The sequence below is a fragment of the Myxocyprinus asiaticus genome, chromosome 6, assembly GCF_019703515.2.
Source record: "Myxocyprinus asiaticus isolate MX2 ecotype Aquarium Trade chromosome 6, UBuf_Myxa_2, whole genome shotgun sequence".
NCBI lineage: Eukaryota > Metazoa > Chordata > Actinopteri > Cypriniformes > Catostomidae > Myxocyprinus > Myxocyprinus asiaticus.
The window spans coordinates 17,244,000-17,265,155 of NC_059349.1; the positions used below are offsets into that span (position 1 = coordinate 17,244,000).

The 21,156-nt window shown below is 38.1% G+C and overlaps 1 protein-coding gene across 1 annotated transcript; it reads right to left on the reverse strand.

Moving 5' to 3' along the window:
* Positions 1-720: 720 nt before the first annotated feature.
* LOC127442025 (homeobox protein Mohawk-like) lies at positions 721-20,943 on the reverse strand. Its single transcript, XM_051699693.1, has 7 exons — positions 20,705-20,943; positions 20,167-20,424; positions 17,841-17,988; positions 14,844-14,997; positions 11,507-11,824; positions 1,976-2,009; positions 721-1,884 (listed from the first exon to the last, which is right to left on the reverse strand). Exons 2-7 carry the CDS (start codon positions 20,337-20,339, stop codon positions 1,692-1,694), a joined length of 1,020 nt encoding a protein of 339 aa, XP_051555653.1. The 5' UTR covers positions 20,340-20,424; positions 20,705-20,943; the 3' UTR covers positions 721-1,691.
* Positions 20,944-21,156: the final 213 nt, after the last annotated feature.

Sequence of the window (21,156 nt, forward strand, 5' to 3'; positions counted from 1 at the left end):
AACCGTACAATACACTGACAGAAGAGCTCTGCAAGCAATCAGATTCCCCTCTTAAATGTGGTATGAGCTCTGAATTAAACTTTTATATAAAGATCACTGTGGCCCTCATAATGTTTTGAACTGAAACTACATTAAAATCAACAGATTTCCACCAAGTTATACCTTTTTCCAACTCCTCAATTTCACTGTGAGGTGTTTTACTATTTGTACTGGGCTCTTTGTGTTGACACAGCGGGTGCAGTTGACCACTAAATGATTATAGATGATGGTAAGGCCAAAAGAATGGTGAAAAATATGCTTTAGTCTTCCATGAAGTTTGGGTGGGGAGAAAGACTTCAGAGCAAAACACAGAACAGAACCTGTGGTCAGGTTTGAAAGGAGATATAGGCCAGACCATCCTCAACGTTCAATTCAAAATTACTAAAGCAAACTGCTGACTGAATTTTGTTTAAATGTGTACAGCAAGACTCTGACATAATGGACTGTTCAAGCACCTTATCTACAAGAACTATCAGGTACATGACTGAAATGCAAATGTATGTCCAGTATGGACTAGTGCAAGCACTGCGCAGATGTCAAGGGTGACAAGGGTTTCAGCTATTTCTTTATCAGATTGGAAGTTACAGTTTCCTTTACCAAAATGTGTCTCCCACTCTTTATTTTCCACTGGTTTCGGTGAAAAACAGAGATGAAACTCTATCAAAGCGCAATTGTATTCCATTCAAAAACTTTTATTTGCTCTCACTTAACTCGCACATATGATAAAAATCACAGACAATGGCCCACATGAAATTAAAAGTGTATTTCAACAAGAAATGACATAAAAATGGGTAACACTTTAAAATAAGGTTCCATTTGTTAACATTAGTTAACAGAACTAACAATGAACAATACTTTTACAGCATTTATTAACCTGCTTAATGTTAATTTCAAAATATAGTAATATTTTTTTTAATCAAAAGTTGTATATGTTAACATTAGTTAATGTACTATGAACTAACATCAACTTACAATGAACAATTGTATTTTTATTAACTAACATTAACAAAGAATAATAAAAGTTGTAAAAAATATAGTTCATTGTTTGTTCATGATACCTAATGCATTAACTAATGTTAACGAATTGAACCTTATTGTAAAGTGTTATCAAAAAATTTAGGTTCACTCGGGGGTAAAATATTTGAAACATTAGAAAGAAAGTTCCTTTATAAGCTGTATTTTAAAAACATAAGAATCCAACAAGGTTTATATAGCATTGTCAAAGGATGACAATAATCCTCCGTCAAATAATGTTAAAATTAACATAATTTAACAAAAATTGAATACATAAATGAATATATTACATTTCAGCCACTGACAAAAAGTGTATTTCAGAAATGATGACTGTACAAATCAGAATTCTTTAGATTTCTGTACTTCTGTTTTCAGTGGTACAGTCCAAAAAAAAACAAAAAAAAAAACAAAAAGAAAAAAACTTTCATAACCATCTAAACTGTGTCATTTTTCACAAGACAGTGGTAGAAAAATAGGCACACTGGTCAATCCCCATATATTTTTCCTCTCAAAAAAGGCTGTTGTGGGTAGTTTTCAACGTCATTATTGCATGTACATACATACTCAAGTGTTCAGGTAGTCTTTTAACAATTACGTCCTATTACAGTTTATAAGACCGCCGTCCAGTCTGTTTACCACTAATGTCGGGGTTGTGTGGGCACTTTGACAGTCTTAATCTCTGCTATATGGGAAGATTTCTGGATGATACAGCTGGTGGTGCCTGGAGCTGCACTCTCCTTTCCTTGGGCCAGGTTGGTCAAGGCCATGGCAGCATGGAGCTCTTTCCAGTAGGTCTCATTATTTCCCCATCTGCCAGCTTTATGAGCACCGCTGTTGCCAAATTGAGAGGAAACGGTTAATGAGGAGTTTTTAGCAGTTCTTAAAAGACTTACGATTCATTAGAAAGCAGCAACATTCTTACCTCTCACCCTGGTGTGTGCCACAGTCCAACGTCACTAAAAAAGAGATTACAGCACAATTTGGTGAAATTAGTTAGAAACTGGGTAAACATTCCATTATGTAATGGTGTCCCATTAAATATTATTATTATTATTATTGTTATTATTATAGCGTCCGCATCCTCAACTATCTCGACGACTGGCTAATCCTAGCTCACTCTCGAGAGTTGCTGTGTGCACACAGGGACCTCATGCTCCGGCACCTCAGCCGACTGGGGCTTCGGGTCAACTGGGAAAAGAGCAAGCTCTCCCCGGTTCAGAGCATCTCTTTTCTCGGTTTGGAGTTGGACTCAGTCTCGATGACAGCACGCCTCACGAATGAGAGCACGCAGTCAGTGCTGAACAGTCTGAAGGCGTTCAGATGGAGGACAGCGGTTCCCCTAGAGCAGGTCTCCAGGCACGTCGTGGTTACAACAGATGCCTCCAAGACAGGCTGGGGGGGCTGGATGAAACAGGCACACAGCCGCCGGCTCCTGGACTGGCCCGCGTCTGCGTTGGCACATCAACTGACTAGAGTTGTTGGCAGTACTGCTCGCCCTGCAGAGGTTCTGGCCGTTGATCCAGGGCAAGCACGTGTTGGTCTGGACGGACAACACAGTGACGGTAGCGTACATCAACCATCAAGGCGGTCTACGCTCCCGTTGCATGTCACAACTCGCCCGCCGTCTCCTCCTCTGGAGTCAGCAGCACCTCAAGTCGCTACGAGCCACTCACATCCCGGGCGACCTCAACACCACAGCGGATGCGCTGTCACCTCACGTTACCCTCAGGGAAGAGTGGAGACTCCACCCTCAGGTGGTCCAGCTGATTTGGAGTCAATTCGGTCGAGCACAGGTAGACCTGTTTGCTTCCCGGGAATCCTCCCACTGCCCGCTTTGGTACACCCTGACCAAGGCACCCCTCGGTATAGATGCGCTGGCACACAGCTGGCCCCCTGGACTACACAAATATGTGTTTCCCCAGTGAGCCTACTTGCACAGACCCTGTGCAAGGTCAGGGAGGACGAGGAGCAGGTCGTCCTAGTAGCAACCTACTGGCCCACCCAGACGTGGTTCTCGGATCTCACGCTCATCACGACAGCCCCCCCCTGATGAATTCCCCTGAGGAAGGACCTTCTTTCTCAGGGACGGGGCACCATCTGGCACCCGCGACCAGACCTCTGGAATCTCCACGTCTGGACCCTGGACAGGACACGGAAGACCCAAGTGGCCTACCACCCACGGTAGTAGACACGATCACTCAGGCTAGGGCTCCCGATACGAGGCGCCTGTATGCCTTGAAGTGACATCTGTTCGCTAAGTGGTGTTCTTCCCGATGCAAAGACCCCCAGAGATGCGCAGTCGGATCGGAGCTTTCCTTCCTGCTGTCCCCCTCCACCTTGAAGGTGTATGTAGCCGCTATTTCGGCTCATCATGATGCAGTAGATGGTAAGTACTTGGGGAAGCACGACTTGATCATCAGGTTCCTGAGAGGCACTAGGAGGTTGAATCCCTCCAGACCGTGCCTTGTCCCCTCGTGGGACCTCTCTGTAGTCCTTCGGGGTCTACAGGGAGCTACTTTTGAGCCCTTGGAGTCAGCTGAGCTTAAGGCACTCTCTTTGAAGACTGCCGTCCTGACTGCGCTCACTTCCATCAAAAGGGTAGGAGAACTGCAGGTGTTCTCTGTCAGTGAATCGTGCCTGGAGTTCGGTCTGGGTTACTCTCACGTGATCCTGAGACCCCGACCGGGCTATGTGCCCAAGGTTCCCACGACTCCTTTTAGGGATCAGGTGGTGAACCTGCAAGCGCTGCCCCAGGAGGAGGCAGACCCAGCCTTGGCGTTGCTGTGTCCTGTGTGAGCTTTACGCATCTATTTGAATTGCACGCAAAGCCTTAGAAGCTCTGAGCAGCTCTTTGTCTGCTTTGGTGGACAGCGGAAAGGAAGCGCTGTCTCCAAACAGAGGATCGCCCACTGGGTCATTGACGCCATTGCGATGGCATATCAGGCTCAGGACCTGCCACCCCCTGTGGGGTTACGAGCCCACTCTACCTTGTGTGCTGGCTACGAGGCACACAGCGGTCTGCCCGTCACACACAACCAGTTCACGTAACACAGTTCAGATAGTTGTGGCATTTTGTATAGGGACCCCTAGTGTCACTACATCGACACATAGTCGAGTGAGTGACAGATAGGGAACGTCCTGGTTACTTTTTTAACCTCCGTTCCCTGATAGAGGGAACGAGACGTTGTGTCCCTCTTGACACACATGCTGAACTACCCGCTGAAATGGCCAGGACCTGGTCTTGGCTCCTCAGCACAAAACCTGAATGAGTGGTTGCATACCAGCTCCTTTTATACCCGTATGTCCGGGGGAGTGGCATAAAAATTCCACTCGCCAATTCTCATTGGCCTTTTTTCAAAAAAGCAGAGGTGTTTGGGTCTCCCAAGAGTGACCCCTAGTGTCACTACATCGACACAATGTCTCGTTCCCTTTATCAGGGAATGGAGGTAACGAAAGTAACCAGGATGTTTATAACAAAAGCTTATCATTTTTTTTTTACATTTTGCCTATTGTTATGAGACTGGTCTCTTTACAATCCTTGGGTTAATTTTGAGTTCAATTACCATAATGGTCCACCATATTTCTTGTTCAATTTTTATTGAAAAAAATTGTTTTAACTCCTCCTACAATGTTCATTGGTTCTTTCCCAAATTTGGGTCAAATCATCTTCAGATCATGCTGGCAAAAATTTACTGATAGCTTTTTGATAGACCAAACCATTCTCATGTAACGCATCACTGAATCGATGGGCAGATGCCCATGCTTTAACGTACTGAAACTGCACAAAACGTTGCATGTGACCATGCCCTGACAATACCATATAAATTTGGTGACACTGTCACCCAAAAGCTCTGTAAATCACCATGGGCACCGACATGTTTGCGTTACGTCCTGCAGTTGCATGACTTCAAGTGATGTTCCATTGCACTTTTTTGAGTGATAGGTTTTTTTGACTTTCAGAGTTAAAAGGAATGCAGCATCAATGTTTATTGCTAGTCAATAACAAAATCACATTAATCAGGACTTTAAACTGTGTGTAAACGAGTTCTCACTCTCATTTAAAGCATGTATGTACATGGGTCACTAAGTGGGTGTTTGCCAAGCTCAGGGAGATTTAAGTGGAGCTCTACAGGCTGTGCCTACATCCACATTCATGTGCTCCAGCCAAAACAAATGCAATTACGCTTCTCCTGCACTCTTGAGATAGAAAAAACATATCTGCACTGTGTCAGAAACAGACACTTTGTTCCACCACTCCTCAACTAATTTGCATTTTTAACATTGTTTTTTCTTTTCCTTTGGCTAATGGCAATACAAAGGGCACTGGTATTGTGTTAGCAACCAAAAGTCTTTCCTTTAACTGCATGGTATGGAAGTTAGAAAAATACTGACCACCTACACAACTTACTACTTACTAAATAATTTTGAAAAAGTTCAATCATGAAACCCTTATTGTCCTTTATAAGGATTTGAAACAAACATCCAGATACTGTGAGGTATCTCTGATTTGTGCATCACTAGCATCACCAAACAGAACGTGAAAAGTCCAAAAATAATGACTTTTTAAACAGGTTTTCCAAACACTCCCTATTTGCCATTGGTCAGACAAAAAGGTAGTCCCGCCCTAAAATGAGCAATGGTTTGAAAGCGCAACAGGGCCACTGTAAATACTTCTCTGGTACACCTCATGAAATCACTTGACAACACAGTTTTCTGTCCTGTGTCGACATATTCCATATCAAAACCGGATGGTTGGGTGGGATATATGGAAGGGGACTCATCCTTTTTTTTTAAATATCCAACAAGTTTAATTACATAACAGCCAAAAACGTACTGGCTAGTCAGTTGCAGGTGGTATTTGGGGGAGGGGCATTCTCATTCTAGATAGCATTTGATTGGACAAAAATCTGTGTAGCGCAGAATGAGTCATCAATATGTTTCATCTGTACTCCCAGAAGAGAAAGTCTTTTTAGATGTGTATATCTACAAAAAGATCGTTTTTTCAACTTTTAGCAGCACACTAGTGTATAGATGGCTTCAAAGCTAATTGACATTGACTAAAAGGCAGAAAACAACATGGATTACCTTTATGCCACCTTTATGTCCTTTTTGGAGCTTGAAAATTTGGTCACCATTCACTTGCATTAGATGGACAAACAGACATCATATCTCCATTAAATTATATTCATTTGTATTCCGCGGAAGAAATAAGGTCATTTGAGTTTGAGATGACATAAAGGTGATTAAATGATGAGAGCATTATCATTTTTGGGTGAACTATTCCTTTAATAAGAGAATAAGATAAAATATGCTGCCTTCAGAATAATAATTCATCAGCTAAACATGAGCAACTATCAGGATATTTGACATTGCCATCAATGCAAAATAAATGACAGGAAGCATCATGTTTATTTAGATGGGCATCATCCATGAATTAAACTTTGACAGGGGTTTATTAATAGGACAAAACCTGGACATTTTACACGTCTTTTGGAATCAGTGTAAATTAATATGATGTTTTGATTGCGGTCTCTACATAAATCGACTTGTAATGGTGAAGTTGCCTCTGGTTTCTGCTGAAAGCATCCAGATCAGTAAGGAAAATCTCTTATGGGAGCTATGAGAGGGAAAATTGGATGACAAGCACGAGCACACAAAATGCGGTTTTCAATATTCTTTCCCTAAAACATCTCCAACTCAGATTCCTCAAACAGCAGCTGCGCCAAAAACTAGTATAAACCATAAATAAATCATTTGGCCCTGGTTCCTGTGTGCTACTGAAAATCTTTTTGACTTAATTTCTATTGTCCACAGATGCTTTGGATTGACTTAACCCGAGAAAAAAGGGCAATTCCTTTAGTTAAAAACAGAAGGTCTCTAACTAAAATCAAATTAGTATAAAACAGAGATATACAAAATATAACAGAAAAAGAGTTAATAAAATTTTTCTCATGCATCCATTAATTAGATTTTAATTAGAAAATTCAACCCTGCAATAAAATTGTGGTTTTATTTAAAACAATTCAAAGTTAACATTTAACAGTTCCAAGCACTGGACTGTAATCACAGTGCAATAGGCCATAACTATTTTAAGTTCTAACTGTTCCAAGACAAGAATTAGCCTCGACTCACTCATTTTCACACACTCTTGGTTCTTACACTGTTTGACGTAACGACCAATAGGCTTGTAAATGCACTGCTTTAAAAGTCTAGTACAACCTTTTGAACACCATTCTCACAGCTATCAGCGGCTGAGCATATGATCCATTTTGAACTACATAATGATGTGAAAATATTGACCTTTTTGCTTCATGGGATTTATGTGGAAAACAAGTGGTTTCCCATCTAAGGGGACTCAGCAGAGGTCATAGCAGGTACACTTCAATGAAACATTTCATTATAGGCAGCACAACATGAAAAATCAGTAATAAAAAATCCACAGCAAATAATATAGCACAGGGATGAAGCTTTCTGACGGCAATGATGGCATCACAATGAGACAAGAGACAACAACATCTAACAGTTGCCCGGCATATATTAGTCCTATAAGTCTGTATGCTAAAGCAGTGAATCATGCGTTCATATTCAGTGTTTGGTAATATTCCTGGCAGCCGCTCATTTTACACTGACTTTTAGTAAACAGATTTGTTGTTACTTTATACAGTATGTCATAATTCCACTATGTTGTGTTTGTATTCACATTCCAAAATTATGAAATTATAGCATGTTAGGAGTAAATAGAGCAGAAATAGCTACACTGAAAATGTTCAACCTAAAAATGTGCTTCATGTGGTAACATCTGAAGTAACATAAAGAAATATCATTTAATATCACTTAACCAACCTGATGACGTTAGGTTACACCAACAAAACTAATTTTAAGATTTAGATCAGGTAGAAATAGCTCTTTAAGATAACAATAGCAAGTTACTTTTACAGTATTTTACAAAAAGTTACTAAATTGAAACAATAAATATGAAATTATGTGATTTAACACCAGTATTCATTATTGAAATGACACTGTCCTTGTCATTTTTGGACAGAGGCATTTCAGTAAAGTTGTGTCTTGAGAAGTGTGTAGGCATTCTCTCATTAACTAATTTATCTGAATGGCCACACAGATCAGTGTAACAAATTTCAATATTTTCAAATGTTATGAAAAATGGCAGTTTTTCTCAACATTCAAGTACTTTACACCATCAAAACTGTAATGAGCCTATTCATCATTGCAAAAGTTCCTAAACCATTCACACATGCTCATTTGATATACTGTAAATCTTTTTTTGAAGTACAGATCCATCTCAAAACTGCTAAATCTTTATTGTACAACATGATCTATATTAGTTCATAATTGCAATATGCCAACTCACATTGCATTGTTGAACTGCTTATTTGACTGGAACAAAAAGGAAGCATCATAAACAGCCGCATGTTTTACTGGACTGACGCAGTGCTGCATAATAAATTAAATCCAGAACATTCTTTCATTTTCCCAAAATGAGGTTGTTCCAAAAAGGCACAGAGGCAAAATAAACATCGAAATAGAACATTTTGAAATGTTGCGGTGGAATAATGCTAATGATGAATTAGACTCTACTCCTTTGGCAACGCTGAAGCATTTGCTTTCATGAGGCATCAGCAGGTGTTCCTATAAGCTACGAGGGAACCAAGAACTGAGTCCAAGAACTTTCCACTCACCAATCAGACCAAATGAAACCACAGTTTTACATTCAGTTTAATTATTAATTTCTGATGAGATTCACGATGAGAATCAGATGACAACATCTTTCATAGTGTTTGTCTCCATTGGCTAAGTGGTATTCTTTTTAAATCTTTTTGTCTTAACACATAAAGTAGGATAGTTTGGTATTTCACCAAGCTAGTCAGAGCAAACTGAGTTAGTCTATTATGCTGCAATAGGTGTATAAATAGTGAGGAAATTTCAGCTGCTCATTGTTTGTTGCATCAGAAAAGTAATGTGGACTACTTAAGCTGCTTGAGTTTTACTGTAATAACAGAAGAGAAGGAGGTGTTCTTGACAATCATTTTGTATCCTACCCCTTTATAAGCAATACATAAATGCACAAAATTTCTCATCTTTCTCACATTAAAAGGGATAGTTTAACACAAAATTAAAAGTCTGTCAATATGTACTCACCCTCAAGATAATTACTGAATAATAATACAAATATTGCTATCACGTGGCTTCAAATATAGTGCATTAGTCGGATTAACTACTTTATTGGTGCAGTAATTAGGGATGGCATGATATGGTTATCTCACGATTCTGTTCGATATACGATATGAGGTTCACGATTCAATATAATCTTGATTCCATATAACACTTAAATGACAAAGTATGACAGAAAATTGTTTAGTTTAAAAAAAAATTTTTGAGCAAAATGCACATTATAATTTCTCAAAATTCTTTAATACATAATATAAATGCTCAAAGTTTAAATAAGAGTTGCTTACACACCTTTCTCAATAAAAAAAGATGTGTTAAAGTTGACATTTATTTTATTTTTGTATTTGTTTGACATCATTTTTATAATTACATTTGAACTTGAAAAAAAAATAATAGAAAGATTCTACATTCTATCAAATAATATTGTATCATGAAATTGTACACTCACTGAGCACTTTATTATTTTGTCACCATTCTGAGTAAACTCTAGAGACTGTTGTGTGTGTAAATCCCAGGAGATCAGCAGTTACAGAAATACTCAAACCAGCCCATCTGGCACCACGTATCATGCCACAGTCCAAATCACTGAGATCGAATTTTTCCCTGTTCTGATGGTTGATGTGAACATTAGATGACATTAGCTCCTGACCTGTATCTGCATGATTTTATGCATTTCACTGCTGCCACATGGTTGGCTGATTAGATAATCGCATGAATAAGTAGGTGTACAAGTGTTCCTAATAAAGTGCTCAGTGAGTGTATAATAATAACACTGAGTTTACATTCATTTGTATTACAAGCACTAAAAAGGTTACTGTCACTTTAAGAGATCAGTGTGCATCTAACAGACTCACACACATAGTGTCCCGGTTAATAAATGAGAGAGAAGTCTCTTGTTTTCTTTTTACTTTTTTATCTGACTGTAAAGAACAGAACGGATATTAAAAGACACATTATTCAATAAAAGTGAAGTGCACCTCATCTTTGATGAACACACATTACACGGAAGAACAGTTCTGCTTTAATCTCAAGCACTTGCCAATTTTCCAGGAATTCAAGTGCTTAAATTTCTAAAAGCTAAATTCAAGCGCTTTAAGCACTTTATGGACCTTGGGCGAAAGCTGTAAACAGTGTAGAAAAAAGCGCAGTAGTGATAAAATTAAGCGATAGAAACATAATGATGTTTGAGGGGTCATTTCATTTATGATCACATGGACAGAAAACAATGTTGCAAATTTGAAAATATAGAATTTGGGTTGAATGGATCACATGAATGCAACACATGACAATAAATATGTCATTGTTTTCAAATATGGTTTGTAATTATTTTTTTTTTCGAAATTCAATATATCGTCCCATTCCTAGTAATGGTGCGGCTTAATGCGAGAAAGCAGAGTTCACATTTACATGCATTGTTTAAGTAGCGTACTCTACTCCCGTATACATGTGGCTCAGTCAGTAAGCAGCTTTCTCCACAGCAACGTACACGCTTGTGTAAATAACAAACATGGTATCCAAGAAAGACTTCATTATTTTATTCTCTATTGCTTTGCTTTATTTTCAGATATTGCAGAGTTGTTACTGTGTTTGTTTCCTTACCTTTCTATCGCAACCTGCAACAGAACTGCGCTTCAATTCAATAGTGGGGTTTCCCTCTTACATAAAACTCTGGGATTCCCTCAATATACCAGCGCATATACGCGAACGTGAGGGACCGTCGATATTTTTACAGTGGTGTTTATAAATGGGTATAGTTTATAGTGTGCTTTTCCCACCGTACTTTCAGAAATGTTTTGTTGACTTGTTGTTGTGCTCCATCCAATGACGTCTGTTATTCGGTCTGTTCCACGTACATGGCCACATAAGCAGCTTTCTCCGGGAGTAACTTAGGTGTGTTAAACCACTTTCTCTTAATCCCTTAAATGGCGTAAGGAAATCGGCGTTCTCGTTTACATGTTTCAGAATGCCGCTTTCAACAAAAACCCTGGAATAAACCGCTTCTTAAGTAAATGTAAACGCGGTCATTAAGCATGACTGAATCAACTTGACTACATTAAGTTAAACCAACAGAACGTTTAAGGGTTAGATCAAAGCAGGATACCACTTTTTACAGTGTATGGAAAAAAAGAGCTTGAACATTCTTAGAAATTTCTACGGGTTTGAAACAACATGAGGGTGAGTAAATGGTGACATAATTTGTGCTTTTGGATGATCTATTTCTTTTATAGTAAGCTACAGAAGCCTGAAGGTTTGTGGCAGCTCTTACCTGTACGGTATGTGATGTTTGCCTCAGCTTCTGATGATGAGGGCGAGAGAAGATCTTCCTCATACTCGTTGGAGCTAAACGATCCAGAGTGGTTCCTCTTCCGAGAGTCCAGAACTTTTTCAGAGGCCATTACGTGCCGAAGGGAATCATTTAAATAACGGTTCAGCAAGCTGTTCTTGTATTTCGGTGGAGAGACGTAATCATCACAAACTGTACTTCGTCCCACCCCTTTGCCCCTACTGTCCTGAATGACACTCTTGTGCGGGGGTCTATTAAAGTTTGATTCACTGGTCTGCATCTGTAAAGTGTTCTCTTCATCTGCAGAGCAAAGACATATAACATGAAAAGGTTCTTTCTTTATCCACATTACCATACACATTAGATTAAAACATACTTGGGGTTCAAAAGTCGGAGTCCACATTGAAAATCTAAAACTGAAAAAAAAAAAAAGGGAAATAAATAGAATGTTTTAGGATTTTGAAAAACACACGTAGTTTAAACAAACAAACGTTATGATAAAAAAATTAAGAGGAAATTAGAGGTTGGCCAATAGTGGATTTAGCCGATACCTACAACTAAGGTGGTGGAAAAGGCTGATAACCAATTAATTGGGCGATAGTTTTTAAATCGATTTATAGAATGTAAAAAAATTTCTTAATCTTTCCTTCTATGACGGGCACAGACAATCCAAAATGAATAAAATTTGAGATGTAGTTTATTGTCCAACCAAAATTCCACTAATAATCAGAAAAAAAGAAGAAAGATTTGGTGCATAACACAGGACTTTTAACTATAAACAAGCTCAAAACCCACCAGGGATTCTTGTTTTAAAATTACAGAAACTTGGCTCCGTTACAATGCTCTATATTTTAATATTTACCAAATTAGGCTTTTTATAGCTTAAATATTCACCAGATGAAAGGATTTGTATACATATTTCACCAGGTGAGGTTTAATGAGGAATAAGGTTAATTATTCACAAGTTATGAAGTTGCAGACACGATGTCTGTGCTAATGGGGTACGTTTTCCATATACCGTATTTTCTTTGCATGCCCTCGCTTCAGTTTAAAACACCTAAGACACGTCCACACTAATACGTTTTTGTTTGAAAACGCACTGAGGTGGTGTTTTTGACAGCGAAAACTGAGCTTTTCGTAAACGCTCTCGCAAGTGGATAAATTTGAAAACACCGTCTTAGCATTGTAGTGTGGATGGGGAAATGGAGATATCTGAAAACGATTTGTTGTCATGTGACGCAGTCATGTGATCAATTCAACCAAAAACAATCAAGATGGCGGCCCATGTTGTAGCAGCGTTGTTGTGCCTGCAGTTTACTTTGATAGCATTGTTAAAGATAAATGTTACTTTGTACAACCTTAACATTGTATTCCTTCAAAGGTGACGGGAAGTTTACTAGGAATTGCAGTCTGGCGACGGAACATGAGGACTATTGTGTTTCAGACTGTACATGGAATGATGATTTTTTGCATGCGCAGTAAGGGGATTTAACCCTTTAAGCTCTGAAGGTGTTTTTAAAGATTTCCTAAGAAACTGGTGAAAAAAAAAAAATAAATTAAAAATTGTTATTTAGTATTTTCTGGTTTGACATTATACATCTCTGGGTGTAAATAAGGTGGCTCTGAAAAACTTATTTTGATTTGTTCCCATTCATGTCAACTGTATCTGAGAAACATTTTGTGTTGATATGACAAAGCAATCAAAAGTTATAGCATTACAAAAATAATTTATCATCGTCTCCATGTGTCCAAAAGCCTCTCCAAACAAATAAAACATAATAATTGTACATAAGAAATAATTACACATGCAAACACAACAATGACTAAAGGTATGCATAGCATGAAGGCATGATTTTAGTAAAGAGATTTCACAGAATGAGTTTCATTCCATTCGAGTCGTCATTGAGTCTGCATCATTGAGTCTGTGTCATGTACTTGGCGCCATCTCCTGGTGGTCATATGTAATATTGTGCTTTGTGTGGATTTTCTAATGATCTATGCATCCGATTACCTTGTATGTGGGCCCGTTTGAAAGATAATCACCTCCTCTAAGTAATGATATGTGATATTTTATGTTCTGTTTATTTTTCTTGAAGTTATAAAGAAAATGTGGCATATAAGCAACACCAATATAATTGTCAAAGAAATATACTTTCTATTACTCGCTATATTTGGTCTGTGAGTAAAACAGTCAGTTTGATGTTTTTACTGATTACAATAATATGTACAGTGCAATTTGTTTTATAAATAAATTATCCAAATGGAACACTTTTGATTTGTCTGTAAATTTCAAAGAATTTGTTCAGTTTTGGTCATAATGTCTACATGCATTGGAAAGTAGAGCTTCTAAGTCTTCAAACAATACTTATTTTGTGTTGGTCAAGGCTGTAGTTAATAATATTTTTTATAAATTATATTAGTTTTTTCTTGCAGGCCTGCTGGTGGGCCCATCCGAGCTTAAAGGGTTAACAGTTTTCATACGTTTCATTGTGGATGAGCAAATTTTGGAAAATACTTGAAAACAGCAGTGTGGACGGAAAGCATTTCGAAAACTAAAATGCTGTTTTCAAATGTATTTGGTTTAATGTGGACGTAGCCTTAAAGTAAACAAAATATGCATTGCAGTGAGGATAAAAATATGGTTGAATATTGTCAAAGATGAAAGATTTAGATTTAGCAAATCCCCATGAGGTGTCAGTGATTGTTATTATACCGCAGAACCAAGCCATTTTAACTGAAGAATCCATCAGCCACAGAGGAATAATAATAAATAAATATATATATATTTTTTAAAAACTCTGTCAGCAACTATCGGTATAGATTTTTTCAGATAACCCATAGTTCCAAAAATTAATTATCGGCACTGATTCATCTGTAAAACCGATATATAGGTTTACACTAGAAGAAATATGTATGATTCTGCACTATTTCTTTGTCAGTAATCAAATAAGCAAACTGTTTACACTGACCATGTTAGCTCCTTTGAATAAAGGGTCAGATTTTCGTTGTTTCCACTGACACACACAAGACGTTATTTTGAACACTTTTATATAATTATGCTGGGATAACATCATCAGGTTTTGCACATACATGTGGAGTTTAAGTGCACGCTGTCATTAAAGCAAAAGATGGACAAACCAAATACTTAGAAATTCTGGAATTCATGTTTATTTTTCATTTCAGCTTTTCACTCAAAGTTCTATGCTGATAATATCATTTGTAATGAAAAAATAGAAGCATTTCCACATGTGGATTCTTTGTGGACTTGTAAGCCCCACTGTATGCCTATAGAATGGACAAATCTCAAACATAGTTGTACCGTCTGATACTGTGTCATCGCTGCTAATGCTGAGTCTCTCTGCGTTGCCTTGGACATATTTGTTGTAGAGTTTTATGCGTAGAGCCCAGCTTAAGTCAGGCTGTCGCACTGTATTCTTGAGCCTACGTCTTGCATTTGCAAACCAGTTTGAGACCTAAAAAATAAAAAAACACATAAATGGTAAATTGGGAACACTATTTGGCTTATCTTGATTGCTATCCCTTGCTTAATGGTTTAATGCAATGTTAAAAATTATGCAATACACAATCATATTTATTTAGTTCACTCTTATACTGTAACATCCACGTTATAGTACAGTTTTGAGATGAACTGTGTGAAGTGTGTAATTTAAGCTTCACTAGCATTACCTCATATTACAAAGCTAAGAAACAGTATTTTAACATCCAAAATATCACACACTTCCCCTTTAAGATTTCTTTGAAATGATCCAGATTTATGTACCTAAAATAATAACTGATTTTCCATCTATGTCACAAAATTATAGGGATAGATCACCCCAAAATAAAAAAAATGATCTAATCATTTATGTACCCTCATGCCACCCCAGATGTGTATGACTTTTTTCTTCTGTTTTTCATTCATTTTTGATCACTACATAATACTTCCATTTGTGTTATTTCATAGTATTTATGACTTCACTATTGTTCTACAATGTAGAAAACAGATATTATAAAAAATTAGTAGGTGTGTCCAACACTGTAAAAAGTGGAAACTTGCAATTATTACCTTGAGGTGCTATTTCTAACCACTTAAAATAAGTTTTGTTGGTGTAACCTAATGTACCTAATGTAAATAAGATTTCTGACATAGATGTCACCACATGAAGCACATTTGACTGGTAGTGTTTATGTTCATGAGTCATAAGAGAAACACTAAACAGAAGTAGTTCATGTGAGGTTCAGTGGCATACGGGACACCCCCGCAGTGCATGGGGGCCCCGTCGACAGATTCACCTATCTACGAATAGCCTTTGCTTTTTTAGAACGGAATCAATTCTTGAATCTTTGCAGGGATGCCAATTCCCCATTAATTATCATCACCATCAAATATTTACCCATTGGTCCAACATTTAAATATTCAGCGTTCGTCAGAGCTGTTCGTCACACCCCTCCCTCTCTCCCCACTGTGTGCTGTCATTTTTCATAGGCCAATTTCACACTACCGCGTTTGTCACTTCCGAAGGTTGCCCTCGCAGGGTAAACTTAAAATTTTCCCATGTCTGTTTGGGTCGGCTCTGCATTACTGCAAGTGAAAACAGCCCGTTCTATTCGGAGAGAATCATTGGCAGTGGCTCTTTTCCCTAACACACCTGTACAGCTCCAGAAGAGAGAAGCAGTGCTAGGAAATCACGTCTGGTCTGATCACTCACACCATGGACACTTTCACAAACACGGACACTTCTGTCATCTCATCACATATTTCATCTCATTTATGTGCTTCTGTCATCATCAAAAAACTGAGTGCGGTAAACTTCCATATTTGGGATAATATTCATTAAACATATGCCACTTAATATTGTTTATTAACGCACACGTTTATATTGTTATATAATGATATAATATGTTGTAATTAATCTATTACGTATTGCACAGTTCTTTATTGTTCTCTGCTGCTCTGTTAATATGATAATGTGCATTGTGTTTATGTATATAATTTATGAAAACAGATAAATCATTGCAGATCTTGCACAACAGTTATTTGTTAAACACCACTCCATCCTACCCAGTGTCCTCGATGTTGCAACAGCTCTCAAGTTGTTTCTAACTTTATCTGTAACAGTTGCAACTGCTGAAAAATCATTCTCAAAATTGAAAATGATCAAGACATTTCTTAGGAGCACAATGACGCAAGAAAAATTGTCCAGTTTAGCGCTTCTAAGTATTGAGAATTCCCGTGCTCGCAACACCGACATGCAGTGAAAGACTTTGCGCATCAAAAAGTTCAGAGAGCGCATAGGATTCGGTAAAGTTTATATATATATATATATATATATTGGTAGTCATTTGATAAAATAATAAATAAGGTAGGTGTTGAAGGTAGCACCTCCTGCTATTGCTAAAATAACAATAAAAATCAGAGCAGCGGCACGTTTGCCTACATGCTCATAAAATAAAACTGTATTCCTGCAGGGATTTTAGTCAGAATAAAAAGCACTATTTATATCCAAATCACTAAACATACATTATATAGCTTATATATATAATGTAACTAATAATAACATCAATTAATAGCAACAAAACCAATAATGGTAATTCATCACTGTATGCAAAATCAGATATTTATAACGTTAAATCAAGTATATGTAAATGGTGGAGACGGACTCAACAGTGTGTTGCAGCAGGTGCACGACAAATTTTCATGCATGACGTCACTGCTTGTGGGAGGGGCCCCATCTCGTGCTTTGCGGGGGCCCCACAGATGTGCGGTACGCCGCTAGTGAGGTTACCACAGAGGAAACCACTAATCACTGATCATACAGTCAAAAAATACTGTCTCACATTTGTTAAATACCACCTGAAAACTCCACGGCACTACTGGAACAATGCTCCATTTAAGATAAAGGTTGGATTTTTTACAGCACTATACTGCCATATGCATTGAGAAGACTTAACACTGCATGCCAACACCAAAACCTCATCCCAGCTGTGAAGCATGGTGGAGGGAATATGATGATATCGAGTCTGCTTTGATGCCTCTGGGCCTGGACAGTTTACAATCATTCAAGGACCAAGGAATTCCAAGTTCTGGAAATACTACAGCAGAATATCAGGGAATCTGTCTGCAATCTAGAACTTGAAAGAACATGGTTCATGCAACATGACACTGACCCAATACATACGAGCATAGCAACAATAAAGAAGAACAACTTTATATTTTACACCAGCCAACCCAACCTTAGTCAGATCTGCTCTAGTCTGAAATGACTAAACCTGATCAAATACATTACAGCCAGCAGGACACATCATTTGACCTCACCTGAACCAGGGTCATGTGGGAGCCCAGAGCAAGCAGTATCTTCTCAGTCTTGGTGGGGTAAGGGTTGTCCCTGTGCTTATAGAGCCATTGCTTCAGGGGTCGAGCCATATCCTGGAGGGCTTGACGTTTGTGCCGCACCTTCCCTCCACTGCTCATGCAAAACAACATCAGAAAGGGACTGTTTTTATACAGTATACAGTAACCTTTCTACCCAATTTTGTTAAAACTGGTATTGTTATTTGTAACCATCTGTTAAGACCTGATGTCCCAATATATCATAGCACGATTCATGGTGCACATATCATTAGATAAAAAAGCAAGTCTATTAAAGAGATATGTGAGCTTATTTTTAACCTAATGAATGATTACATTTACACAAATATTTACTTTTCCAACTATTACTTTGCTTATTTTATAATGATGTTGCTCTGTAATCTTTCATGCAAACCTAGCGGAATAAAACAACTTTTAATAGGAGATAAAGTAGCTTTTTTATCCTTCAATTCTGCCATTCTTCCATACCATTCATCACGCTGTTCTAACACAAATTATTGCATGGTCACTGTGTAATCCAAACACTGTGCATGCCAGTGGTAATAGATAAACACAAATTTGGCAGAGACCTGTGATACTGTAAACAAATGCTTTCAGGAACAACGTCGCATGCTCATAGTAATGAACCATCTGAAGGAAAATAGTAAAAATCTACTCACAAATGAAGTCATTACCCTTACTTAATTGAATTGTAGAATGTTTTTAGGAGAAATTTTGCCTTTCATTCAGATTGGGCCAGTTTCATTGAGCCAACATAATTTTGTTGGATTAGGTAAAAATGAATGTTAATCACCACTCCATCCTACCCAGTGTCCTTGATGTTGCAACAGCTCTCAAGTTGTTTCTAACTTTACCTGTAACAGTTGCAACTGCTGAAAATCATTCACAAAATTAAAAATGATCAAGACATTTCTCAGGAGCACAATGACGCAAGAAAAACTGTCCAGTTTAGCACTTATACAATAGCAGTTTTAACTAAATTTACTAAAGTTAATTTAAGTTATTTTCTCATATTGGTCCAACTTGATTTATTTTATTAATTCTATGCCAGATGAACACGTGTAAGTTAAACTGTTGTACTGTCAATTTAATTGCAACTGCTTATTGAGCTACAGCAGCACTTGAATCAAGTATCATTTGTCACCACAGTGGTAACTCCCAAAACTCCAGCATAACAGACACTCTTTTTAAACAACAGTATATTACAGAACATTAAGCATTAACAAATCTGTCCAGCCAGGTCCCCTAAGCAACCAAATTGGCTTGGTTGCTAGCGAGGGTAGAGTCACATGTGGTAACCTCCTCGTGGTTGCTATAATGTGGTTCATTCTCGGTGGGGCGCGTGGTGAGTTGAGCGTGGATGCTGCGGTGGATGGCGTGAAGCCTCCACACGCACCATGTCTCCGTGGCAACGCGCTCAACAAGCCACATGATAAGATGCACGGGATGACGGTCTCAGATGCGGAGGCAGCTGGGATTCGTCCGCCGCCACCCGGACTGAGGCGAATCACTATGCGACCACGAGTACTTAAAAAGCACATTGAGCATTCCAAATTGGGAGAAAAAAAAATAAAAAATCTCCAATTCTCATCTTGCTCAAAAATGATTAAAGTAACACTTCATTTTAATATTTCTCCCTGGCCAGTCCCATGAAAAGCATGCTGAGATATAGGAATCCCCTGCCCAGTTTCATCAATGCTACATTAACACCACAAAATTTATTCATGTAGTCCCAACTCAAATGGATTAAGTAAACTTCCATTTTACAAATTTAAATGGATAGAACGCAATGAAATCAAGTTGTGACAAAATGTTCTAGAATTGTATTGCTTTGTTTATTTTAATTCAGTAATTTGAACAAGCAGCAAAAATCTTTTTTTTTCTTTCTTTCTTTTTTTTTTTTTTTTTTTTGAGTGCAGCCTACTCATAATTTCCAATTACAAGACTCTGTAGATATCCTGCACCAATCAGCAGATGTCACTGTGGACCAAGTGCTATGGGTAACATCCCTATCTTGTTACACACATACTTTTTTTATTGCCCACATGTCAAGTATGTCAAGATTTGTTTACAAATATCCTACCATAATAACTTAATGCATAAACAATACGAAGTAAAGGGATATGAAAGTGAAGACAGCGTCCATTTAAAGTGGTCTCTTACTGATTGCTAATTGCATTGAAAATTATTTAGTCTAGATGCAGTCCTGTAAATCCTATTCAGTCTCAGTTACATGTACATTTAAATGTTCTATAATGGAGCACAAACATACCCATTCCTCCTGTGTTTGTGAGCGTCGGTGTCATCCATCACTTTGTGGCTTGACAGTAAATCTGGATTGTGCCTATCGATCACATCTAAATAGTTCCTGCTGGTCCTTTCCACACTTTTTTCGCTTTCCTCAAAGCGCAGGTGATCAAACTTACTAAAGACTATTGTATTCATCGCTGCTTGAGCAAAATCAATGAACTGCCATGTGCCACAATGATACTGTATTTCCAAAGTCGGTCCGAGAAACTGTATAATGCCCCTGTGAACAAATGAGATCTTACTTTAAATGTGTCACCTGAGATATTTCATTTCAATTAGGCTATAAATAATAAAATACTTACGTAAACTTTATACATTCTCAAATGTATCTTAAACTTGAATAATTTAATTAAGAACAGTAGGCAAAGTTCGCGAATTTAAATAGTGAACTTAAATCGTTAAATCGTTTTTTTTTTTTTAGTTTTTTTTTTGTTTTTTTTTACTAATGACATAAGAACAATTACAGCAATTTGCTTAAAATATAGCCTTAAAGTACTTACAATGGTATCCTGTTAGTCCTTTAAACTACAGCGACGCTATTGTTTCAGTTGCGCGCGCAGTGTCTTCCATCCCATCTGCTCATATTCAGCACTACTGCGAAACTGTCGGCTGATTTCCCCGTTATATCATCCCAACACTAGATGGTATTGCACCCCGGAACCTGAATACAAGGACCATATCGTATTTCCATGACATATAGCGTTGTCCATAGGTTAGCGTGAAAATGATGTATGCCTGTTCCCGCGCGCGCTCCAGGTGAGGGAGTCTCTGGCGGGCGCGTCTCCGTTCAGCTACTGTGAGAATCGGTCTGGCTGTTAGCGACACTTGATCATCTCCGAGCGCAACTCAGGGAGGCTTTTAAGAGTTATTTTATGGAAAGCATTTTTATTGGTGTGTTGGTTAAACTCAGCTCAGCACCGGTAATTCATTAGGACCGTCTGGTTTAGGGCTA